Genomic DNA, 26,936 nt, shown 5'->3' on the forward strand with positions numbered 1-26,936 from the left:
GATAACAAGAAAATAAGAACAAATCTTAAAACACCTTGCCCCCCCCCCCTTCCCTTCTTTTTGGCCTTAACTTTACTCCTGAATTCTCTACCTATCCCCACAGTGGCACAGGGGGAAGGGAAATGTCCAGTTATTTCTGTTGCTCCTTCCTCCTTAAGGGAGGGACTCTGCACACTTTTCCCCTGCTCCATCCCACAGGAAACAGTTTTTCATGAACTTCTGTATGTGAGACATTCACACAGGTTTTCACAAACTTCTCCAGGGTGGGTCCCTTCCATGGGGTGCAGTCCTTCAGGAACAGACTGCTCCACTGTGAATCCCCCACAGGGTAACAAGTCCTGCCAGCAAACCTGCTCCAGTGTGGGCCTCCCACAGGGTCCCAACCTCCTTTGGGCTCTCCTCTGCTATGGGGATCTCCACAGACTGCAGATGGATCTCTGCTTCACCATAGACTTCTGTGGGCTGCAGAGGCACAGCTGTCACACCATGGGCTGCAGGGCAACCTCAGCTCCCATGCCTGGAGCACCTCTTGGCCCTCCTTCTCTGCCCTTGGTGTCTGCAAAGCTGTTTCTGTCACATATTCACTTCTCTCCTGCTGAATCTCCACTGTGCAGATTCTTCCCCCTCCTTAAATACATTATTCCAGAGGTACTGCCACTGTTGCTGATGTACTCCATGGCTGTATGGGACAAGGGAGAGGGTGGTTCTGGCATCTTCTCACAGAAGCCACCCCTTTGGCTCCACCAATACCAAAACCTAGCCCTGCAAATCCAACATGCTGGTTCAGAGAAAGCTAGCCTTCTGCAGGGAATACTTCTCATCCTCCTCAAACCATATTTTACAGCTGCGTGCATCAGCACTACTGATCCATTGTAAACCCAGTGACGGACAGCAGAGCCAGGATTGTGTGCCTTGACACAAACAAGCCTTGCTAATGCAGTAGCTTACGTAATCCATTCTTGCCCTCATAAAAATCTGTGAATCTTGTCCAGTGCCAAGTGTTCAGAGGTCAGTATGTTTCACTAGATCCCCAAAAAGATGCTTTGATCTTGTGTTGGAAGCATACAGGTATCAGGTCATTTTGTTTCAGAAAGGGCACCCAAATCAAAAAAACAAATTAAATACACCTCTTCCCATCACACACATATACTCATCTCACTCCTGTTTACAGTGTTACTCAGACATTGAACTTAAAGGACTTTGTAGTCTCAGCTGACCTGTAGTCTAATGTTACAGTTTGGCAGAATTTCAGGATCAAAGGTTATACCTAAAATAGAAAAGCAAAGATAGAGTTCATTACAGAATTGAAGTGGATCATATCTGATGATCCACTATGAGCCTAAGTTTAGCTTTACATAATCTAAAAATCTATCCATAGACCTGGGTAAAGATTAAACAGGTAAGCACAGCCTTCCACTTAGCCCATCATCATCAACTCCAAACAGAATACAAATAAACTCAACTCCACACTAAATACAAGTTTTAATAAATTGTACTCTGATGGAAGAGTTTTATATGGTCCGGATTTCCTGTTGAACAGTTAGATATACCTTTAGCCTATAAATTTCTATTTATGTAAGTAGCAGTTTCAAGAACATACTTTCTTTTTAGGTATCTTCTCCTGTCCTCCATACTTCATTTATTTGCATCAACATCCTCCTCCTTTCTTCTGTCCTTTTAACACAAAACTTCTGTAAAATAATTTGCAATTTTCCCATAGCTTCATGATCTGCTCACACCTTTCTGGCATTAAAAAAACAGCAGAAACAATTGCAGTGCTGTGACAGATGAGATTTGAAGAGGAGAGAAGAAAGATATTTAGTTTGTTGCACTGTGTCTTTCACTGGGGTGCTTTCTGGAGAATTAAAGTGTGCATTAAGCTAAGCATAACAGTTCTGAAAGCATACAATGATTCATAAAGGTCTCTTGTACTTAGTTTTATATTTTTTCCCCAACAATATTTAGTGCAACTTGCAAACATAAATAAAGAACATGGCACCTAAGTCTATCTAACACACCTACTTAATGCACAATATTGGCACTTACAAACTATCCTAGTAAAACTTCTGAAGGGCAAAACTAAAACAGGAACTCAAAAGTGAAGTACAGCAATCAATCTTACAGAATCTTACACAAACACACCAAGCTTTTACAGCCACCAAGACATGTTCTTGCATGTATTAGAGCAGGTAGGCTATTCTGCTTTCTGCTCTAAGCACTAAAAATCCTAGAGGAGAGATTTCACATCAGACTAGAAGAGAGTAAAAACATATAATTTCAGGTAATTTTGTGTTTAAAATATACCAGTATAGAACTTCACAAGTTTGATGTTTCAGTAAAGAAGTTACATACACACTCAGTGGATATTGGGTCACAGGGATGTCAGTGGCAAAACTGCCACCTTGTAACAACACAGAATTAGTTTGTCAGCATTAGGAATAATCAGGGTCTTCCCTGTTTATTTAGCACATTTAATAATAGTAAAAACAAAGAAGTTTGTCTATTCACAATAGCAAAACTTAACCAACCCCTATGTATGAGTTATTCCACCTTGAAAATTCACACTGCTGAAAAAATTTAGATGTTTTCTAAGATGAGCAAAAGAAATTAAGACAAAGCAAGCAAAACCTCAGCAGGATAGGAGATTTGATTTCTGTTGACAGAAGCTACACATCACCTAGCTTCCACTAAGGACACCACTGCTACACTAAACAAGCCCTGCAATTTGACATCAAAGGAGTTTTGAAAGAATAGTACATTACATGCTGAAATCACTGTTTTTCTTCACTTCCTGACATTTTACAGCAACTGCCCAAGGGACATGAGAGACTTCAGCATTAGTCCAATAAAAATCTGAGGAAAAAAAATTCTCTTTTACTCATACAGACAACTTGATTGGAAGAGCTGCTAAAGTGACCTTCCAACTGATGAGGTGTGAATCAGGATGAAGGTGAATCAGGATGCTTTACTTTCACAGCATGTAAATAAATTAAAGCCAGAGAAGATACTGGACAGCTGCCTTAGTGCTTCAACACCCAAAAGTGTTTTTGAAACCAGCTACAAAGGGACATATAGTCCATCTTGGAAATAATTCTCTTAAGAGGACAATTCAAGAGCATACAATTAGCTAGAAACTGCACCCTGAGAGTAGTCTGGTGTGCCTCTTCATTACCTTGGCTGATGAGGCAGGGGAATATGAGAGCTGTACTGAAGTGGGAATAAAACAGCCAAGACTGTCGGGGACTGGGAAGGAGAAAAGGAATAAAGGAGAGGAAAATGAAAAAAACAGTCAGGCACCAGTTTCCTCAAACTGTGGAAAAGAGCAAAAAAATCTGTAGTACAGATCTGCTGTTAAAGACAAATTTTCAAAGCAGGAGGAAAAATTTTTGGCAGGAGGAAAAATGTTCAGGATGTTGAGAAACAGCCCATGCTGGTGCAAAAACCATTGCTGTACAGCACAGTATGCTCTCCTTCATCAAGTTTCAGTTCAAAACATTATCTAACTTGTATTCCCAATATTAAAATGCAGGCAGTAACATCAAATAAGTAAGCAGTATCTTTATTTCCTTATTTTAAGGAAATCAGTCACATTATATGAAAATACAGTGATCCGCTCACACCACTATAAATTCCTTCTGTAGGATGTTTCTACAGTGCAGTAACTGGACACAAAGCACAAAGAAAAAAGGCATCTGCAGAAGTACATGTTAATCTGCAGGCACCAGCTTATGAAAACCTCTGCTACAGTTTATTTTCCTGGCATTTGAACTCACATAGCTTTTGAGAAATAAAGCAAAACAAAGAACTGGAATGTAGCAACAGAGAATTTAAAACACATTCAGTCAGCCCTGCCCAAGGCCCATATTAAAGTTTGAAAAATAAAATAATTCTATGCTTTCTTATTGAGACAAAAAAATTCAGATGGCAGTGTTTGGATCATCATCTCAGTTGCATTGCTTTCTTCTATTCTGTGTTCCCAAGGGAAAAAAAAAAAAAAGAAAATTGCCAATTAAATGCTTTATGTCCTTATTTTAAAATTAAAAAATACCACTTTAATACCAGATCAACAGGAGTAATTTATAATGAAAAATGGGCTTTAATAATATTCACTACACACAGAATCACAAGGGTTTATTGGCAATAAAAGCCTTAATTACAGACTCAATTATTGATAGACATAAATGAAGTACAATTATATCATTTTTATAAGCTGAGCAAAATATAAAATAAAAAGCAAAGAAACCATTCCTGGGCTTTATTATTTCATGTCAGTAAAAGGGTTGGGGTTTTTTTTGTTTTGTTTTTGTTGTTGCTGGGTTTTTTTTTTTTTTTAACTTACAAAATGGATTTGGCAACAGCCCTCATTCCCTCTGCTTTTCTTTTCCTTTACCTTTCACTTAGCTTTTCCATCTCCATCCCATTTCTCCTTTCATGCAGTAACAGAGTCCTTCCCAGGCTCCTAAATTCTTTCATCCTGACAATTTAGAGGATGACAGGAATGAGTTCCACTGACTATTCCTGGCCAGAAGCAAGCCAGGCAGCCACTGCTCCCCCAGGCACCCTGCAGCAGCACTGCCTCAGGTGCAGCAGCAGCATTTGCTAGAGGGAGAACCCCAAGGGGCTAGGATGAGCTGGTGATGGCAACAAACCACGATTTCACTCTCCTCTCATCTCTGCAAAGGGCAGAGCTCACTTTTACGTGCCTCTCCTGTCCACACAGGACTTTGAGAAAGAGTCTTGCAGGTCTCCACCCCCTTTTGAACAGCTCACGTATCTCTGAGCTGATGTTCCACAAGATAGCAACAAAACTAGAAGGAAAATTGCCTTGTTGACAATGCAACTGAGCAGCACCACCATAAATCAGCTCCTAGCACATCACCACAGCTACATCCTTCCACACCAGGATTCTGTGCTCATTCCAGGATCATTGCACAGCCCTAGGCACACTTAGCACCCCAGAATATCACTGCCAGAAGACACCTGCTCTGCAATCATGGAAGAGTTGCTTAAACCATCTGTGTGATCTGGATTCCCTAATTTGTGCAGAATTTGGGGCAACTTGAGAAGATGCATGATACTGGAGAACAGAAAAATGGCCCCACTGAACATAGATATCAAGGCCTGAAGGAGAATCATGCCAGACAGGCCAGAGGAGGTTGATATTCTTAGCATTGCTTCCAGTTAAATAAAGATTTCTGAGTTAAATAAAGATATCAAGTGTACCTAAGAAATTCTTTCATTTTCACTGCTGCTGCAAGTTGCAGCTGGCAGTTGAGCTTCTCAGTGAGGTCCTGGGAAGAAGACAAGAAGAAAATTCTACAAACTTAAAATTACTGCACATTGCCAGAGATTCAAACGTTATCTACCACTTTTAAAAACAGAGGTGCAGTCAGGAAACTAAGTCAATTAACAAAAAGATAACACTGAAACAGAAAATGCAGTTAATGACAGCCTGACCAATGCCAATTAAATGCTCTTTGTAAAAAAAGGATGCCTGTGATACATTATGATTCAGAAACTAACTGGTGTACAAAAGCTAGCCTTGAACAAGAAATAACAAATGGTTGTGTTAAATAACTATAAAATTAACACAGACCACTAATGTTTTTTCTTAAATTAAAAATGAACAAAAACTCAACTAGTAATGCTTAGCAATTTCAGCAGATTTCACCCTGTTCATGGAGAAATAAACAAAGAAAATGTACAAGACACCCAGTTTCACCACAAATTAATTTTATCTTGAGCAAGGTAACCAAAAAATACAAGTAAACCAAATATCTGACTGGGCATAACCTGTCTAGGAGAGCAACTTGATCCAGCCATTTTTGATAGCTGCAGTTGCAGATACTAGAAACTTTAAACAAAAAGAAAAGAAAAATAACACCCAACGATTATATTGGACAAAATATTTTTAAAAAAATATTTCAGTGAAGTAAGCAATGCAGAGGTATGCAACTCTGACAGGATATGATGCCATCCAGCAAAAAACCAGAATCAAAGCCTGCATGAGCCTCCAGAAAAACCATCATAGAGGAATCAATAATCAAACATCAATTATAGAACATTTGAACAAAAATAAAGGAGGTACCCCAAAAATAAGAACATCAAAGATTGCATATAAACAGCAAACACTGGGCTAGCAGGCCTGGAAGACTGACAATTTAATGGCATAATGCACTCACAGCCTGTCACCAGCACAAATAACTTCTGCACACAAAGAATTTCAGTTCCTTGTTGAGAACATTGGAGGAAAATAAAATCACAAAAAAAGAAAGTTATCTTTTGTTACTCTCCCACTTATCTGTAAATTCTGAACAATGATGTGTCTGAACTAACCACGCAAGGATTCAAGCATTCTTTAAACTCACAAAGCTGAAAGTAAAGTAACATATGCTTATAAGTGAAAAAAAGGTGTTTGACTAATGAGAAAGCACACATCATCCTCTTTGTTGTGGGATGAATGTAAATTGAGCTTAGAAACTGAAGGGCTTGTCCCTCATCTTTTGGAAGCCAGTTTAAAAGATTTCAGGAAAAAAACATTTCTCCCTCATCTCTCTAAAATGCAGCATGTAGAAACACATTGAGATAATGTGTAGGCATTCAATGAAAATTATTACAGCTCCTAACCTTTGCTAACAAGTTTCAGGGCTAGGTAATTGCTTATAAAAATGAAACTGCATTTACTATTTGCTAACTTCTGATAAGTGGCAGCTATGTAATTGATTCTCCCTTTCAGTATGCAACCAATTGCACTGGTATGAAAGTCTGTATGTGAAACACTGGTATTTTATTCAACATTTTGTCTCACGGCCTACTTTCCCCTCTGTGAATAAAGACTGAACTCAAATTGCCATTAAAAAAATGATGTGGACTACTTCAGTATATTTAGTGTTATTACTGGGTAAATGGCCTGAGATAAAATGAGATGCAAGGTTATCTTAAGTTACTACTTTTCTGGGAGGAAATCTAGGAGTCAGAAGCAATCATTAGTCATTGTTCCACAAGTCTCCCAAGAAGATCCGTCACAGAAATCCAGCAAAATTCATAATCCTGTGTTTCTGTATCTCCAAGGCATAGTTTGGTAGACAAATTCTGATTAATTAGCTGTATCAGAATAGTTTGCTAATATAAACATAGCTCTCATCAGCATGTGCATCCCTGGCAGCATAACAATTCTCCCTTCCTCCTCTCCCTTGCTCTGCTTTTGACAGTGCAGTCTGTTCACTATATGCACATCTATGCTCACACCTGGGCTGCTGTAGAAGCATTGGGGAAACATGCATTATATTCTTTGAGCAAAGTCTGTTGGACAGTTAGCCCTGAGAATTCTACCTAATACTTATCTGATGTATTTCCTCTCTAGGTTGTTCCAAAACCCCATAAGCTTGTGTTTAATGACCCAAAGGGAGAAAAGAGCAGCCTTCTTTACTCCTCTGCATAATCACCTGCTGGCCTAGAGCACAAGTCTCTCCCCATGGTCACTCACACAAATAGGTCAAGGCAAAGGACTTTGAATCCTCATCACATTCACTTCTGCCTGAATTGGTCCTAGATTGAGAAATTCTGTGTAGAACTCCTAGGTGTTATTTGAGATGACAGATGAGCCTGTGATTAAAAGAGTCGCGGTGTCATGCTATTGTAGGCATGGTTAAAGAAAGACAAAAAAATTTTGTTTAAGCCCATTCTTTCTTTAGACTGAGCACAAGTTCAAGTAGAAAGCACCATGTCTAGAGATCAATCTTCCACTGACATTCCTGTCCATGCAAAGGGAACAGAGCACATGCTAGTCTTCAATAACTCCCACTTTATCTCAGCAAATTTTCTATAGGTCTTTCTTCCTATCACAGTTGCATGCAGTGAGAGCCAAGATTTTACAGGATTTTATTTATGTCTAGACAACTTTTTAAGTATTTAAGTCTCCTACAGCTAGTCACAGTTATCCTTCACTCACATTTTACAATCTTCCAGCATAATGAAAATGGATATCCAGGAGCTAGAACAACCTAAATGATCCCTATTCACAACAATCTAATAAAATATGCCTCACTGAAACTTAAATAAAAGCTGAAATTAAAACTAACCTGGGAGCTTAATTTAAACAGCAATAACAATAAAGCACTACAGTATCTCATTGAAAAGTGAGACACAAACAACACATGAATGGGACCATAACTGAATTAGTCTACACTGCAAAATAAACAAGTAATCATTACAGGATTTGACAGCCATGCATTTAAACATATACTAATCCCGAAACTAATAAGAAGGCGTAACTATAAAAATAGATCTCTCATTTTAAGTCTCATAAAAATCACAAAACTGCAAATCTGCTGTGAAGGATTTTCTCACATTTTAATTAACTATCATAAAAATATTGTGATGAGACAATCTCAGTTTATATAGAAGCATTTTCTCCATTTAAAATTGCACTCAAGAAAGCTTAGTAAGCTGCCTATTCCCTGCTGACAGGCACAAAAAACGTATCCATTCTTATATATTCTATTTTATAGATGGGAAAATCATGTGTGTGGAATTTAAAAATGGAGGCTTTAAAAAGTCAGTCAAAGAGGTGAACTTACTTCAGACTTGGGAAGACTGAACTAGATCAATCCCCTACGGGAGCTATTTCTCTGCAAGTCATGATAGCTCAACATGCTCTGCAAGGAGCAGAAAGACACTGTGACTCAAAGACAGTATCCAGCATGTTAAAAGCCTCTACACCATCACTTTTGGTTTACTGTATCTTCCCATGTCCCCTCTCTGCATGGGTCCTGATATTTCTATTCTAAAAATTAGGTCCTTATGAATCTTTTTAAATACTCAAAGAATTTCAAAGCTGGGTATTCAAACACATGCTGGATGATGAAGCAAAACTACTGTGTTAGCTTAATTTCTGTATTTCTTGACCAAGCAAAGCTGCTGGTTGAGGTTTACAGCACCTGTCAACTACCACAGGCTGCTTCTCCCTACCTCATTCCACACACAGCATAAACAGGCTTAGACCAGGAAAATGGCTGACTGTTGCAATTTCAGCAGCAGTGCGTCATACACTGTATTACAATATCTTTATTAAATAACTAATGTTACATTTCTTCAGAATTGGTAAAAACACACTGTGAGAACACTCAGCTTTGAAATTATTTGAGTATTTAAATAGATTTAAATAGCCACTCCACAGAACATCTGATGGCCCAACAGGACAGACACAGACATTTATGTCACCCAGCGATTATGCTCAGCTCATGACACCCTTTCCCTGGCATATTACCATATTACCTCATGTACCTAGTCTCTTACGATGCCTAAAAGAAAATATTCAGGGCTTTTCCCTACCCTCAAAAAGACTGTCAGTATGAAGAGCTTTTCAGTTTATCTGTTCTGACTCCTAGGTGGAGAAGGGAGGCTGTCTAGAAAGGCTGTGTTAGTCCAGGTGGTTGCCCTAGGAGCACAGGCCACATATGCCCAGGGCAAGAATGTGTCAGCTTTGCCAAGTCCCTGTGGGAAGCAGAGATGGCTTCCTGAGACAGGAAATAACACTGAACTGTGTGGCTGACAAAAGACGAACAGGGTGACATGGCAGTAACAGGATCTTTACCGAGAGGGACATCCTGCTGAATTACCGCAGGTGAAAGGACAGGGTGTGAATGTCAACCCCAGGTGAGCATGTGGAGACACAGACAGGGGCGGCCAGGCACTGCCTGTCTTGAAATTGGGTTTGCCCCTGCTCCTCTTCCTCAAAATACTCTGATCGAGGTCTCTCCTCAACCCCACCACATTCCAGAATGCTTTCTGCTCTCCTGTCACAACTTGTTTCACTCGCAAGCCGAAATCCAGCTGCCGTTTCTGTGCAGAGGGCTTCCTCCCCCACCCACGCAAGGGGAAGAGGCAGCACACGTTGGTTGTGCCAGGGCCCTCTGCTTCCTTCCTCCTGACATGGCCTGCCTGCTCTCCCACCCCAGGCTCTTCAACCAACATCCCTTCCCACTGTCTCTGCAGCAGCAGGGCATGTGACAAGCCAGATCCAAAAGCTGGGCTCCCCTCAGACTCAGCTGACTGTCCTCCAAAAACCCACCCACACGACCCGCTAGCCCCACACATGCCAGCTACAGCTCCTCCTGTCCCCATGCTCTCTGGTCCCAGCTTCCCAAATAACACTGCATCCTTCCCAGTCTCCGTGGTGGACCCCTTTCCATTATTTTCCTGTAGTATTTCTTTTCACAGGCTGTGGGGATATACCTGGTTGAACATGCTGGAAGTAAGTTCTTTGCCTTTAATTTGGGTCTGCCACTCTGCAGAGATGCCGATCTGTGTCCTTGGCCCGATCACCATTACTGACTGCAAACTTCTCTCTCCCGTCTATAAAGGCTCCAGTCATAAATATTTGTTTACAGAACAGTGGCAGAAAAGTGAACTTTTAAGTATGCACATTGATACACCCTGTCAAAGATCCAAAGTGCTGCTGTTGCAATCCTAGATACTCCAGCTTTAATTGTTTTCACCTCTAAAGCCTTCACTCTCCAAAGCCTACAAAACATAGAGGCATACTATGTCAATAACACAGTGAAGTTAAGCAAACAATATGCTAGCAAAAAAAGTATTTTCTATTTCTCAGCCTGAAATGTTATCAAATATCTTTTGATGTTCAAATGGTATTTATAAATCAAAACTGCCTCTCTTATGTTATTTTGCTTTCGTTAAACCAGAAATCCAGACCTTTTCTCTTAAATTTCAGCTGCCAAAAGAATAAAAATTGGTGGGTAAGAATTTAAGTAATCTTTGCATTTTTTCCCTTTCCTCTAATTTTGAGAAGTCAGGTTCAGACTCCCCTCCAAATAAAATGGCAGTAAGGATCAGCTTTACCTTCCAACTCACTATATGAAATTTTAAACCTCCACTCGTGTATTATCAGTAGAAAAGATCACATGCAGCAATATACAAAATATAGCACCTAGAAGGCATAGTTAGAGCCACACAAGGGTCCAATCCAAGGCTAAATCACAGACACAGATGCTCCTCAGCTGCAGCAGTAGCTGGTGGTACAGCTGGTCATGGTCAGGCTCCCTCCAGAGTCACAAAACACTCAACCTAGTCCCTTCTGCAACAGAGGGAAGAAACAGTGTCTCACAGGAATTGCTACTTCTGATGCAAATGGGACCTCCCCGAGCTTTCTGACCTGGACATGCGTTATTCCAGATCTGATCTCCAGACAATCTCTCTGTTCCAAGCCTTGAATGGCAAAGTTCGGTCACCCTGACACTGGGAGAGCTCTTCAACATGTAATTCATCTGGTATACCTGCAAATATAATCTGCACAAGATTAAGCATTCCAGACTCACCAACAGTTTGTGGGTGATAGAAATTACCAATGTTGTGCATCCAATGCAGAATTAGACCATACAAAATTATCCAGCCTTGCAGTTGGCAACTAAAGCATTACCAAGCAGCCAAAGGCCATGAAGTGTCCATTATGTTTGAAGTACAGCTCAAGCAAATGCCATAAGAAACATAAATAATATTTTCACCACTAAAGTACCAGAAACCTTTCAAATCCTTTCAGATGAAATGCATGCTGTAGTACTTCCACCCTGACTTAACAACGCAAGAGGGCTGATATGTCCAAGGGGAAAGTGGTTCTCCTAAGCCACTGTCAGTGCCAGTTCACAACAGCTTCTACAACTATCATTGTTTGAAAAGCCTGGCATATAGTGCCACTTCTTTCAGAGAACAACCATCAATTTCCTCTTCCATTAAATTATATTTTAAAAACAAAACAAAACAAAAAAACCCAACACAACAAAACAACAAACCAAAAAAAAACCAAAAAAACCTCCATCCAACCCTGAATCCACAGTCAGTGTTCCCTGACCACAGGGAATTAAAGAAACTCTGGACTTTGTATTTTTTTTTTTTTTTAACTTTCAAGTTGCTGTTGAGGAAGACAATGGAAAACTGCAGAGCTTAGCATTTTATTAGCAGGTGGATGATTTAGGTCATTACCTCACACCTCTAATTAAGCCCCAATAAAACTTCTGGTTTTGCAGTAGCTATCCCTCCCTAAAGACAGAGTAACAGTTCAGCTCTGAAGAAGGAAAAGAAAATGCAAAAAACATAACTAGAAGTGACTTAAAAGCCAGCTAAAAAATATTTTCAAACATTATGAAAAGTTTTACCAAAAAAAAAAATTTAAAAAAATCAAGGTTTTCATTGAAATATTCCCTTTTAAGTTTCTATTTTAAAATAACAAGGTCCCACAAGTTTTATGTAGCGTTTATCACACTGTCACAGAACTTGCAGTCTGTGAACCACCAACTTTCTTCTGTGGTTATGAAAAAAAAATCTGTACTGTATGGTATGTCAAAAAAACAAAACAAAACAAAACAAAAAAACAACAACAAAAAACAAACAAACAAAAACAAAACAAAACAAAACCAAAAAACCAAAACAAAACACATGAATTCTCTATTGCATGAAGAGAGTCTCCTCAAAAGGAGTCAAGGTCCCTACATGCTCAGCACTCTGCTCTCTCACACTTAGATGAAAAGCCTTCCAGAACAATCGTTGATGCTTCCTCACAGGAAGACTAGAAATCAGTTGAAACACAAGTAAAAGCAAGCTATGGATGTCACTTTTGTGAATTATAATCCACACTGAAAATAAGGCATCCTATCATACCAAGAGGGCTAAATTTTTATACATACACAAAACTTCCAGTGTGAACTTCATATATGGCCTTCTGGAATAACCATAAGTAAAACTATAAGAATAAATCATTTTGAGAAACAGTCTGAATGCATTACTTCTGCCCAGAAAAATTAACAACCTCTTGGACTGAGCCATCAACATCAGTCTTCAAAACTACTCCCACATTTAAAAAAAACTGGACTGAGCATTCTAGCTAGAAACTATTCACCTGCCTCTCCTCTTCTGGATGCAAATATCACTCCTCCCAACACCCCCTTCCTTCTGGATAAAGCTGCTGGCAGCCCATACTCATCCATTCAGCATTCACTACAGAAACACACTGTGTTATTCATTCCTCTATGCCCTGTGCCACTGATGCAATGGAAAGAGAGCCAAAGATTGTGAGCATACTGCGTGTGCTGAAGTCCATCTTTCCTTATCACTGCTGTACTTGCAGATGGACATAATGATTAAAAATTGACCCACAGAGGGCTTCATGCACCATTCAGAACAGAAGTATTTCTAAAGTAAGCAGACACATCTCTGCAGTAGGTCAGAGAGTAAGCACGCCCCCAGTGAAAGGTGGGAATTTCTCATGCTTGGGAGGAATAAACATCTTTCCCCTCTTACATAGCAGAAATGAAACAGCCATCATGGACCTACAGGTGACCACCACTACAGGAGAATTCCTGCCAGCTGGCTCTTCAGCTGCATGCTGTCCAAGAGGAACTCCCGAGATCCCCAGGCTGAGCTGTGCTGCCCTGGTGGCTGCAGCAGCCCTCCAAGGCCCCCTTTGCAGGATGATGACAGCCAGCAGGCTCTGCAGAGCCTAACGATGCCAGCATGCCCCAATACCCAGCTACATTCCCATTCCCACAAGACCTCCAAAAAAACCACAATTCTCATTTCCCTGCTTCTGTCCCTTTGGCTCTCAGGCAGACACAAAGCGCCTCTTTTGCCCGTCTGATACACCATCAGTTTTACACACAGGCCAGAAAGCTTGCCTTCCTTCTGGCTGCAGATACTAAGGGCTTAAATCTCTTTTGAGATAAGGAAAGGACTTAGAGAGCAGCAACACATTATGTTAACGTGCATAGAAGATGCCAAAATATTCCGTCAATCTACTAAAAAATGGTTAACCTGCCTCTATATCCACCTTTGCAACATACCACTTATATCCTACCATCTCAAAAGTTTTAGACTACTCCCCCTGCTGCCCCCAGAAGCTGTGCAGAAGTTTTGGATTTAACATCCCAGGGTACTTAAAGTGACAAGAAATGACCCACAGCCACAAGGGAGTCTGGACGAAATACCAGAATCTGATCCTTACCAAGTCTGCAGGTTAACTTTCAGAAAGCCCACTCCAAGATTCATATTTGGAATTTGCTGCTGTGGAGCACCTCACATTAACTGGGATTAAATCTTGGAGATAAAGGACTTCAACTTCAAAGCTGAAACAGAACATGTTGCATCATTCAACAGCAGTGTGATGTTCCAGGTAAAACTGAACTATAGAACAGTCATCCTCCAAAAGTCCTGTTACAGAAACCATGTCAAGAGCTAAACTACTGGAGCAAACCATTTTCTGAAAGTTTTAAATATTTAACAAATATTTAAATATTTAACAAAACAAAAAAATATCAGGGGAAAAAAGTGCAAAATATAAATTTATGCAACACAAAGCAGTTGTCATTATTTACTCATACATTGGTGACTGTTTCAAACCACAGGGCTCCATTATAAACCATAATTACTAGAATTACTTTACTAACTGTAAAGCTCTGCATTACTAAGTTCTTGCAGAAAAATAACAGTAAGATACATAATTCACTCAAACTGGAAGCTGCCAGGACACTCATAACACTGATTTTCTTATTGCTTCTGTGTGCAGGCCAGTTTCAAGATTAACAGCAAGTTGTGAAGCAGTTTGAAAACTGAAGAGTAATATTAAAGATACTTGACAAAAGATCTCAGTCATTAATTATGTTTAGAAAAATTATCCCCTTGCTAACCTTTAAAGCTGTCAAGTGTAAGATGCAAATGTTTTCTGGATTTACATCACCAGTTGTCAGGGCACTACTTTGCTGTCAAGTGTCAGAAATTTCCACCTTCCCCAGTTTTAGAAAGCAAATCGCATACTGGGGTGTCCCTGTGTGGATGTTAAAATAATACATGCCCTATCATCCTCTCCGTATGCAAATATTTGATGTGCTGTATCAAGAATGAAGAAATTGATTCAGCATTCTTCCCTTTTCTGAAGTTACATGGCTACACTGCAGTTTCCCAAATCCTGTCTGAATATTCCATTTTTCCTTTCCCCGTTCCACATGTAGTTTTGTAGGTAAAGGCCACTGAGTTCATCTCTAATCTCCAGAACAACTAGAATAAATCAACAAACCATGATTTTATCTGGATGAGTCACAGAATCCACTTTGCTAAACACATGCTGCTTTGTACATTTCACAAAATAAAATTCCATGCCAAAAGGGATAAATGCATACATTAATACTCCAGCTATCTCATCAGCTGAAAAATAATTCAGAATCTGCAATTAAATGAAACAGCATCTCACAAATAATTTTGAGATCTCATAGTTGCCTTCAATTGCCCATTTTAAGTGTATTTCAACCCATGTATTCTCTGTATGGTATCCAGTTACAGACTCTTAAGTGAACACTTACCATTCCTCCCCAGAGATAAACTGTGCCAACCCTCAAAAACAGGAGCCTTAGGAATTCTTCCTGTCAGCATGAAAAATTCACTCAGCTCAACCGTGAGTTCTCAAAAAATAAATGGTTGCATTTTCTAACAATAACAAGCAAAAAAAAAAAAAAAAAAAAAAAAAAAAAACCACCCCACCAAAAATTCACATTAAAAAGCCAAATCAACAAAATCATGAAATAAATCAGTTGTATATAAAACATCACACTTAAATCAAGCTGTACACAAGCTACATCTATTTTGTTCTCCAATGTCTATGGATATTTTTTTTAGTTAAATTGAGAAAAATGGATTTTAAAAAATGTAATTTCTGCAGCAAGCTAAATGATAAATGGCATTTGTCCAGGATTCATCTAATTGAAGAATAATGCTAAGTTCATTACAAGCTTACTTGAAGGTGACTCAAAGAATACTTTTTAGAAGTCCTGTTATTTATTGGGACTTCATAATTAGTTTCAAAATCATCTGATCAGGAATACTATTTTAATAATGAATGTATTCAAGAAAAATATAAAGCCCTAAGTTTACAGAGCAGTTATCAGCTTTCTGTATGTATGCTTTTCTGTGTTAAAGACATGGAAGGATTTAAAAGCATACACCTAAGCTGGCTTCTTTCACAATCACCACATTTACAGAATGGCATACATATTCCACTTTTCTTTTAAAAAAAATCCTGGAAGAACATACCAAAAACCCAGACTTTTTTAAACAAATGCCCTACCTAACATTTTACTGGAAGTTCTAACTGTCTTTCACCCCAGCAGTAAGTCCGGTACAATCATTTCCTTATCCTGTTTGTAGCCTATTTCATGCCACACCACTCTTGGCCATTTGATCCCTAGAAATACCCTGGAAATATTTATTCTAATTCTTTTTGGGCTTCTTCATGAATCTCTTCCAGCTGCTTCCCTAGACAAGAAAGTGTCACTTAAAAACCTGATTCTGTAGTGCATCCATCTGAAACACCCAAAGCCTTGCAGCAAAAGAGAACTATCTCTAATTGAGCCATCTTTTGGAATTTGCCTGTTATGTGATTTGGATTTGTCCTTCCTTCCCCTTCGTGCAACAGGAAGCCTATGATGAAAGTCAGATGTTTTCAGTAACAAAGCCTAGTACCACAAAACACTGTGAAGAAACAAAGACTTTTAATATAACTTTCTGGCTGAAGCCAGAGGTCTGGGAAAAGCTGAGACGTGCTGCTTCTAACAGTAAGGTAGCAGAGCTCCCTCTGTTGAATTAGCTGCCAATATCTCTTCAAAGCTTTAAAGATGCCAATGCGGTCAGAATCAATGTTCTAATAAAAACCTAAAACCTTCCAGCCTGGGCAGCTGGGACCCATCATGTACACTGTATGCAAGAGACAGCTAAGGGAAGGGGACAACCACCACACAGAGCCCGTGACACATGCCAAAATGTCACTGCCTGCCAGGGTTCCAGCCCTGGGGACTTCTGCTATCCTTGGCTGCTGTTTGAGAGTTTTCCATCAGGTCCCAAACTGCTGTGCCCAACGCCCATGATTAACAATGCCAGGGCATAATGTAGATGGTGCTACCACAGCACAAACCACAACACACAAGTGCAGTTCGAGCTTTTGAAGTTTTTCTTCACAACAGGGGTTAACTGTAGAGAGTACAACCTAAACAAAATATATGGATATACAGACTGCTGAAATACTTATTAAATCACCAACTGCACTGTTTACTTCTTACCAAGGGAACAGCTTAGTATTTCCATTGCTGTTGAAACCACTTTGAATACTTTCTACCCAAACATTACAGAACTGTTCTAACCCCTGATAACCTCTAAAAATCATACCCTGCAGGTGCTCTGTCTTGCTCTCTATGCTCTTTTATAACTTTCTCCCATTTTTTACCTCCCAAAAGAAGCACATTTATTATCAACAATAAAAATACTACTTCAGAAGAAGCAGCAGTGTTTTAATAAGCAAATATTTATTTCCCATTCAGGAGACCTATATCCATGATAAAAAAAGCAATTTGATCTTAAGCTAGGCAGAAATTCCTCAAAAGAGCCAACACTGTGGAGCAGTATATTAACATCCACTGGTGTAGGAATGTTTGTTATTCAAGCCATCCTCGATAAAATACACTGGGAAAGACAAAGGAGACAAAACCAGAGGGGGGGGGGGAGGGAAGGAAGACACTTGATCTGGTCACTGTCAGTAGTGGATTGTCAGAATAAAAGGGTGCATTTTAATCTCCTCTCTAAATTATGAGATCCATTTTCTAGTGTATTAGAGGCAGAAATGTACAGCCTCCTTTAATATTCTTCCTGTCCCCATTAAAGAAAATATACCAAGATAAAGAACATGTAAGTCAAAACCTTGTCTTCTGGGAAGATAACACTCAAGGAGAGTTGTTAATATTCAGGTTTTCCTGGAAAAATCACGTTCTGCTTAAGTAATTTCTAATTATCACCCTACAGCATTTACAGTTCTTTAGGAGTCTTCTCATCTGAGCATCAGTGAATGGAAGCATAACTATTTTTCTTGAAGACAGAAGAACTTGAGAGAAATCAGGATATTGCAACAGGTCCTCAATTGTCTTACAAATGTGACCTTGCAGTTTACACACATTTTTAAATAAAAATGACTCTATTACCAGATGAAGAAGCACACCAGCCAACCCAGAGGAACCTTGAGTAGCACTGAAGAGAAAGCCTGAAGATTGTAGGGTTTTAGATATGGTAAAAATCAATATGTAAAGTCTAGCCTCCTATCAGAGCTGGCAGAACTAACCAAGACCATACTATGACACCATACTATTAGAGATGTGGAAAAACTGTTTCAACAATCATCATGGTAGTATTAAAAAGTTACAGAACTCCCGTGTGTGAAACAGCAGTGGAATAACCACTGGAAATCAGACCTTGGGCCAGCTTATCTGTGATCATCATATTATGGTCACAGAGTACCGATCACAAGAAGGGAAGACTGAACATTGATAATCTAGTGTTAGGAGATCCAATTACAAATTACAGCCTAGAAAATAAGCCCATTCAGTCTTCCCAGTGTTATTAGGTTCAAAGTGCACACAGAGAGGTGGAGCTCCTCTGTAATCAGTTTCCTACTAGCAACCTGCTCTTTTTTCACCCAAGAAGTCCAAAACCACTTTGACCAAAAAATACTCTCCAGAAAATCCTCTAGTAGGAACTTAAAAAAGCCCACAATTGTGTGTTACGTATGAGCAGCTATATTAAAGTTATTGCTACTACAGAAATGTTTGTTTTCATATGGCTCAGAAGGATCTCATATGGAATCAGGTATGATACCATGGACATCTGCAGTGAGCACTCTTTAAATCTTAAGACAATAAACCCCACTGTAGAAGTAAGATACTTGCAAGAAAATAGTGAACACAGTTTTAGCCTGATCATACAGATGTAATTTGCATTATGTAAAACACTTCTCCTATTTTCCTCTTTATGTATCTTCTTGCATAAATATTTAAAGATTCTGTTCCCCAAAAATTTCTGCTGGAAGTAAGACAACAAATGAATTATACTACAAAGATAATATATAAACCCAGGGAAAATAATTTTAATAACCCAGGTTACTTTCAGGAAGGAGAATGGATGGTATGGCAAGAAAGGGGATTACTCTTACACAGGTTGGAAAGTGAAAATAAAATATCCTGAAATTAAATATGACTTGTGACATATATTTATTTTATGAACTAACAACATATATTTTCTTCAATAAAAATCACCTGGCTGAAATTTCAAGTATTTACATACCTGGATGATTTCTGTTGTTGCCCTATGCCTTCTCAATGCTACAAACACAACAGTAGAGCGGACAGCACAAGAAAATCTGGTTTCCTGTACACTAGACCACAAATACATGGCACACTGAAGCATACACACATGGTGCAGATGCTTTCTGACTTCAGTTTCAGAAAACCCGTGTGAACTCCAGATCTTAATACAGAAATCCAGTTTCCCTAGCTCAAAGTCACGCCAGATATACCAGGGAAAAAACACAGTCAGAAGTGAGAACACAATTTGTATCACGAATAAGATTACATGTTTCAGTCTCACTAGGTTTAGGCAATATTGGCAACATGTAACGAGTCTAGCAATAAAAGGAGAGACTATGAGCTTCATTGTTATAATCCACCAGAAAGCAGGGGGAGGGGGAAAGGTCATAATTAGGTCCTGATTAAGAGTTGACTTTCTTTTCACATACAGCCATTCCTCTAGTGATGAGATTATAATCCATTTTCTCACTTAGTCTGACCTAGAGTCAGTCTCTTAGTGCCAAATGTGTACTTGGACCCTCTCTCTCTTTTTAAGATGGGTATCTTCCTAGGCAGTTTATTCTGTGAAGAAACAAAACCAAGTTTTCTCATAAGGATCTCTAGTTCATCTTCAATATTGCCAGAGATATTTACAATTGAGGCACATAAACTTTTAATAGCTCATCTATTGCTTTCCATACCCAAAGCTCAAATGGAACTCCCAAAAGCCAAGCACCATGATAGAGTAATACATCCATAATTTGTTTAGATGATATCAAACTAGCTATCATCTAAAATAGCTGAGATAGCAAGGGGGAAGAACCAGTAAAACTACAGCAATACCTTTTTATAGGTATTTTTGCATGTAAGTATCTTTTATATTCCTCAGAATGAACAGAGAACTAGAGGCTTAAATCTACTACTGGGCTTTCCAGCCATTTTCAGTACTGCAGGGAAAGTTTCTAAGCTGAGGTGGAGCTGGTTTCTCCCCACACATATTTCCTTACAGTTAGCCTGAACTTCTCCTTGATGAGGCAAGGAAGGAATGAAGAGCAGAAAGAACAAGTTAAGTTACATGGTTTTGCTGACAGCCTATTAAGATTGGTAGTCAAGTGACATTTTTTATAGAGCTCCATCAACACAACCTCTGAGATAAAATATTTTATGGTTTCACATTTTCTTCAAATGGAAAATGTAACCAGTCACACAATGACCAAGATAGTTTGTATTTACTCGGCTAAATCTCTCCACAGGGGCCAAATCTTGCTTCTTAGAAACTGAGGTGCTTATCCCTCTGATAATCCACATGCCTTCAAGATTTCCTAAAATGAAGAATCTTTCCTGAAGACTTTCTCTGTATCACAGCAACCAGTATTCTTTGTAAGCTCTGGCACCGGGACTGGTATTTATTGTGTCCGACAGTGATTATACCCTGTATTTGTCAAAGCAAAAGCCAAGCAGCACAGTCTGACACACTGCTTACGGTTCCAATATTGCTGTTGATTCCGTCTGGAGCTTTTTTACTATTCTATTTGAAATTACAGATTCAGCAAGCTTCCTTTACTGTTATAGCTAGTTTTCAGTTTTCTACTTGGAGCTTGTAAAACACAAGTATAAATGCACCTAGTGAAAGAGGTCTGCTCTTCTCTTCCATTTCACCAAGAGCATACTGGCTGTAAATGGTTAACTAGAGAGCACGTAACAACCAGGCAGAGGCCAGGAATGAAAAACCACCACCAGTTCCAACACTTCTGCAAACCCTCCGTTGTAGCAAAGACACATAAAGGCAAAGCCATTTCTTAAAGCAATACAAAATTTTACCACAGGCTGACGCTCTTTCTAAAAGAATAATGAGACGGTCCCCGCGCTGAATACAGAACTCCTCACTTCACAGCTTTTCCCTCAGACTTCACTTTCACGCTCAATATTTACAAAACAAAGCCTACAAACACTTCATTGCCAAAATATTCCCAGAACAATTAGGATATTTAGCACTCTCTGCGCCTTTCTACTTCCCTAGCGCCTCGCTCAGGAGTGCTTTCACGGGCGGCGAGGGGAAGCGAAGTTACCCACGCGGCCTCGATCCACCGGAGAAGCCTCAGGCACGCAGCGCTGCCCCCGGCCGCGACACCCGCGCTGCCCCAGCGGGCTGCCCGAGCACGGGCCACCGACAGCGGCCTACCTACCTGCGGGAGGCACCACGCCGGCCGCGCTCCCCGGGCTCCCACCGTCAGCGGAAAGCGGCGGGAGGCCGCCGGTCCCGCGGGCTGCCGGCACGGCCACGGGCGGCACTGAAGGCGCGGAGGGGAGAAGCGGCTGTAGCGCCGAAGTTGCAGGAGGCTCGCCGCGCAGACGTGCCTCTTAGCCTGGAAGTGAAAGCGGCAGCGCACCGGGGCTCGGCTGTCGCTCCCGCGGGGGCAGCGCTGCCCGTGGGCCGCTGACAACGCCCTGGAGGCACCCCACGGCCGCTCCCAACGGGGAAAGAGGAGACCAGCGCCTCTCGATCCCTCTTACCACTGGGGCAGCTCCTGCCTTTCCCACAGGAGAGACGGCATCAGCCGGCGCATCCTCGGAGGGCAGAAGAGGACCGCTCTCCTCCAGAAGCGCAGCGGGATGCGGCGGGCACCACCGGTCGGGAGCGACCCCCGGCGAGCAGGGAGCCCGCGGTAGGTGCTGGGGAGCTCTGGGGAGCTCCGGTGAGCTGCGGGCGGGCACCCGCCACCTGCGCTCCGGCCTCATCTCCGCCAAGTTACCCGCGGCCGGGACGGCGCGGCCGTGGCCACCGCTTCCCGCGGGCAGGAGCTTACCTGGGGGCAGGCAGAGAGCTGCGAGCAGGAGGCAGAGCAGGGGCGGCAGCGGGCGGCGGCGGCAGGAGGCGCAGGCGGCGGCGGCGGCGGGGGGCTTCATCATCCCGCCTGCCCGCGGCGGGACCGGGAGGCGGCGGCGGAGCGGGGCGGCGCGCCCGCGGGGGTTCTTCCCTCTCGCACCGGAGCGCGGCGGTGACTTCTCCCTCGCCGAGGCCTGGAAGAAGCAGCGGCGGCTTTCCCCCGGCGGCGGGAGCAGCGGTAACTTCCCGGGCGCGGGCGGCGGGGCGGCTGCTCTCCCTCTCGGCGCGCAGTGAAGAACGACTCCGCACCGGAGCAGGTGGCGGCTCACTTCTGGCAGCCGAGCGGCGCTCCAGGACTGAGTGCTGCGGCGGGAGAGGTGGAGCCGGGCGGCGGCGGGGCTGGCCCAGCCCTCGCCCATCCCGGAACGCGGAGCGCAGGCGGGGGGAGCCCCGCGCGGGGAGCCCCACCGCCGCCCCGCTCGGTGCAGCCTCCCCTGCCGCCCGGGATGTGCCGGCCCCTGCCCCGGGATGTGCCGGCCCCTGCCCCAGGATGTGCCGCTGCCTCCGGGGCGGCGCTGTGAAGGCGCCAGGGCTGACGGGCATGCGGGACAAGCCGATACCCCCTTCACCTACTCCTGCTTTGCCTCTGCTCGGTGCATGTGCTATTTTCTGGTGCTGTGTTCAGGATGTATGTTGGTTACGAGTACTGCAAATCCAAAGCTAAAAAATAACGAAATAATAATGACAATGCCCGTTCTGCTTTGTGTATAGAAACATGATGGTGCCTCTTCTGAGCCAAAATAAAAAAATTAAAAAAAAAAAAAAAAAAAAAAAAAAAGAAAAAAAAAAGAGCAAAGACAATAACAAACAGTTTAATCTGATTTATTTGATAAAGCAGAGGATTGGATAAAAGTAGGGAAGCTCACAGCACTCTGGGTGTATGAAGAAATGCACTGCAGGGTGAAGAGCGATCTTTCGTCACTTGTGGATGTCGGCTGCCCTAAAGGTCAAAAAGATTCCTCATCAAAGTAATGTAATCCAGAAGCAGTGCTTTCATGCACAGTGCTCTATTCTCCTCCGGTTTCGGTCTGAGTAAGCAGTGCTGTTTCACTGAGAGGGAAATAAGCACGCTGAAGCCACACAGCAAGTTTCTCAGCTAACAGTTCTGCATGACCAACACGTAGCCCATGCAGTCATGTGAAGTAAACCTGGTGTCCAAAATCTGAAATACAAATAATGCACATAGTTTAGTCTCTCCAGAGGGACTTTCTAGTAGTGAAATCTGAAGTGTCAAGTGCTCTATCTCACTTCACCATGTGATGATTTGAATTCTTGGACGGGAACTTCCCCAAAACTCTGGAAAATGAAAGACAAACTTAGCCAGTCTGTTGTGCTGTTCTCAAAACAATTTTCTTGATGGCTAACAGCTATAAATACTTAAACATTACAGTGATACAGAGTATGTTTAGAAAAGCACAGCCTGTGTACTTTTTTGCATATTGTGCTTGTTTTTTGTAAAGCGGGGTAAGGAATATTTGGCTTTTAGAACTTTAAGTCTAAATTATTGTCTTCACTTCAAAAAGTCCTTCTGTTTTTCCATATTAGTATCTTTCATATTGCGTAAGGCATGCCATGCAATCAGTTTTTAAAATACTTGACTTTCTAGGCTTACTGTTCAGCAGAGGTCTGTCGTCCTTGATTTTCTCAGCAGATTTCTCTTTATGGTCAGATTACTAAGCAAATTAAAACAATACTACTTTTAAGATCAGTAATTTTTTTTTTTCTTGTTGAAGCAAATTAGTGTTTCCCATTCCATGTTTTGGTGGTTTTTTTTTTTTTCCCTTGCATGTTTAGAAGTAGGGTAATCATTATTAGGGTAATCTTTAGTAGGTAAATTTAATATTTCTCTTGCTGTCAGACCTGGAGACCTCCTCAAAAATCTTGAGAGAGGCTCTCAATAGAATTACACTGATATGATTGACTAACAGAATTCAAACTTTTATTCCTATATATTTTTTTTAATTTCTAGAGCTTTTGATAGTATGTGCTGATTTTGCAACAACTTGAGCTCCATTACAAACTAAGGGCCTAATCCTGTCTCCTGCATCGATATAGGTGAGCTTGTTGAATTGAGTAAAATTCTGGCAAAAAAAAGACAGAAAAAGCCAACTCTAAAAATGCTCTAAGTGAAAATAAACATAAGAAAAGGCTTATAAGCCAGAATTCACTCTGCATTTATTATCTGTTTGCTATTTTTTTTTTCCAGCATGGCAATAGTTAGATCAATTTGTATAAATGGAAACACATGGTTTGCTGGTTTAGGGAATTAAATAATGCCCAAGTACCTTGTTTTCAAAGCAGATGATAACTGCTGCCTCATTTGCATCAGCATAATGAATAGTATATGTTCTCTCTCACTGGGAAGAGGGATAAGGAAGTCTTTCTGAGTATAGTAAATAATTTCCAATGGCATGGTGCAGCGACTAGAAGGCAAGCTATAGAACTATACATTTCAGGCAGGCAAAACATACAGGGTAATTTTACAATTTATGCTCAAGATAGTACTGTGAAAAATTATTTGAGGACTATTTTGCTGTGAATGTGTTGCCTAAAGTCTGTAAGGAATATGAGAAATGTGAGAGATTACATTAATGACATAATACTTTAATCAGAAGTGTGATTTGTTTCGGGTTTCCCTCACTCCTTTGTCATTTATCTTCAAAGCTGTTTCTACCTTTCACATGAAAGGAGCACTTTGAATTTTGAGTAAATAGAAAATATCTTAAGCTCAGATTGCTTAAGTGTTTTGATAACTTTACAGGATTTTAAATGTGATTAGAAATTGTTAAGATAATTATTAAAGATATTTTTATATGCTATGTCATTATGGCTATCCTCAGTTCTGAGACTTAGAATTAATTCTTTTAATGTCTATTAGGTTGATAGAACATAGATTTGTTTTTCTACAGATTATTTTCTTGGGCCATGCTCCTCTTCCTATTGAAGTTTATGGGAGTTTGAGTGAGGCACCGATCTGTTGGAAAAACAGCAACTGCCTGGCTTTAAAGTCTAAAATAAACATTTATTTTGAAGAAGATAAAACAATTACTACTACAAAAAATCTGTAGAAAATAACTGTTTTTAAAATGCAATAACAATAATAATACATTGTTAAATGCTTAATCCTATCAAACCTTAATTTTCTATTTATGTGACAAATTGGATTGAAAGTAATCCGTTAATAATGGTTGTGCATAAAAACAAAGAGTTTTTGTTAAACTGAAACATCATTTCCCTTTTACAACAGGTATATAAAACACTTTGGAAGTCAATTTCTAGCAGGAATAGTAGAGAATAGTGTTTAATAGAGCACAATCTTCCTGATAATTTAATCTGTTGCTAATAGTGACTGTTAATATTGTTTCAAGGAAACTTTTGAGGGCTGGTTTGGCTCAGCACTCAAAATACAATCTGCAAAGTGGAGACCTGTTGTTGAAACTGCCCTTGATTTGTAAGACAAGCACTGAATGCAATGTCCAGACCTGCATTTCTGCAAATGTGATTCTCTTAATTTGGCTGGGCATTGCTGGGGTAAAGGTGTCTATTCAGAAGAGACTTGTATGGGTTTAGATTATTGTCATTTGTGTTAAAACGTGATTCAACATTATCTAACACCAAGGGTTAAGCATATATGTAATCCATACTACTGGTTACAACATAGACACAGGAATTTTTGGTGAATCAGCTGGGACTTGGCTCATGTTTTATGACTCTTGAGAAATCCACAAAGTGCTTCTAGCCCCCTCAGGCTCCTTGAATACCTTTAAACACCAGACCCTGCAAATCATGTCAGTCAAAGCATGTTGAAGTCAAACAGAGTCTTTCACTGATTTTGCTTGATTGCACTAGAAGCTGTGGTAGATGAACGCTTGTGTCTGTCAGGAATTATTTTGCATTGCTCAGCATCGGCACGTGGGGATAACTGGCAGCAAAGTCCTTCTGAAGTGGATCAGCTGTACATGGTCAACTACAACTCTAGGTTGTAAAGTATTTTAAACAGAACATGCAGGACACATAGAAAATGGTCAAAAAAACAGAGCTGGCACAAAAGTGAACTGTGACCAATAGTAGCAAAGAAGGTAGCCTACTTAACTGGGGTTTCTGCAGGTATCTGCAAATTTGGCTGTCTTTGACCTAAGAAAACAAGACCCATATATATGGAATAAATAAAAAAAACCTGACAAATTACAGTAAGAATACTTTAAATCAACATTTTCAGTATTTCTTCACTGCAAAAATCATACTATTGAAGAACATTAGCAAGTGCCTGCCAGTGTTGCTATTACAGTCATCAACATAGCAATTAAACTCCTGAAAAAAAACTTATTTTCCTATTACCCATGTCCAGTGCACTTGTTTTTTACATAATTTAAATAAAAGAACAGCACTGTACAAACATTCATTAAAATAACATTACATTTGTGTTATATACAAAATACCCAGAATGCTTTCAGATGAGATGAAATTTTCATAAAATACAAATGGAACATGAGAATAAGGAGTTTGTAGACTATCTGGTTGTTTTTAAAAGTTTGTGATCTGCCTTAAAAACAAATATGAAGAAAATAAAATTTTTAGACTATAAGCAGGTTTTATGCACAAAATAGACAAGATTTGCATTAGATGATGGTGGTTGAAAAGTGCATAAATAGATGGTGATTGAGAAGTGCATAAATCCAATTCTTTAGGTTGGTTCTTTAGGTTGGATCAGTATATATTAACTTTCCTGGTCACCTACTCGCCTTTTGTGAAGGCTCAATGACATTTTTCTCTGCCTTTTTCGTAAAGGTTTGAGGTAGGTAAAAGTAAGCAGTTTTCAGATTTCAGGACTCTTTTTTTTTTTTTTTTTCATTACAAAAGCCACTTATGAGGGTGAAGAATTATTTTTC

The 26,936-nt window shown here is 40.5% G+C and overlaps 1 protein-coding gene across 3 annotated transcripts in view; it reads right to left on the reverse strand.

Moving 5' to 3' along the window:
* Nucleotides 1-22,334, reverse strand: part of ALCAM (activated leukocyte cell adhesion molecule) — a 115,551-nt gene extending 93,217 nt beyond the window's left edge. The window contains exon 1 of one of the 3 annotated variants that reach the window (XM_068180858.1): nt 21,968-22,329. In XM_068180858.1, coding sequence (XP_068036959.1) covers nt 21,968-22,070 — 103 coding nt within the window. In that variant the 5' untranslated portion in view covers nt 22,071-22,329. Of the gene's footprint in view, nt 1-21,967 lie in introns of all 3 variants that reach the window. The other 2 variants (XM_068180857.1, XM_068180859.1) reach the window with 2 other exon arrangements.
* Nucleotides 22,335-26,936: the final 4,602 nt, after the last annotated feature.

This window comes from Anomalospiza imberbis, chromosome 2, assembly GCF_031753505.1.
Source record: "Anomalospiza imberbis isolate Cuckoo-Finch-1a 21T00152 chromosome 2, ASM3175350v1, whole genome shotgun sequence".
NCBI classification, from domain to species: Eukaryota; Metazoa; Chordata; class Aves; order Passeriformes; family Viduidae; genus Anomalospiza; species Anomalospiza imberbis.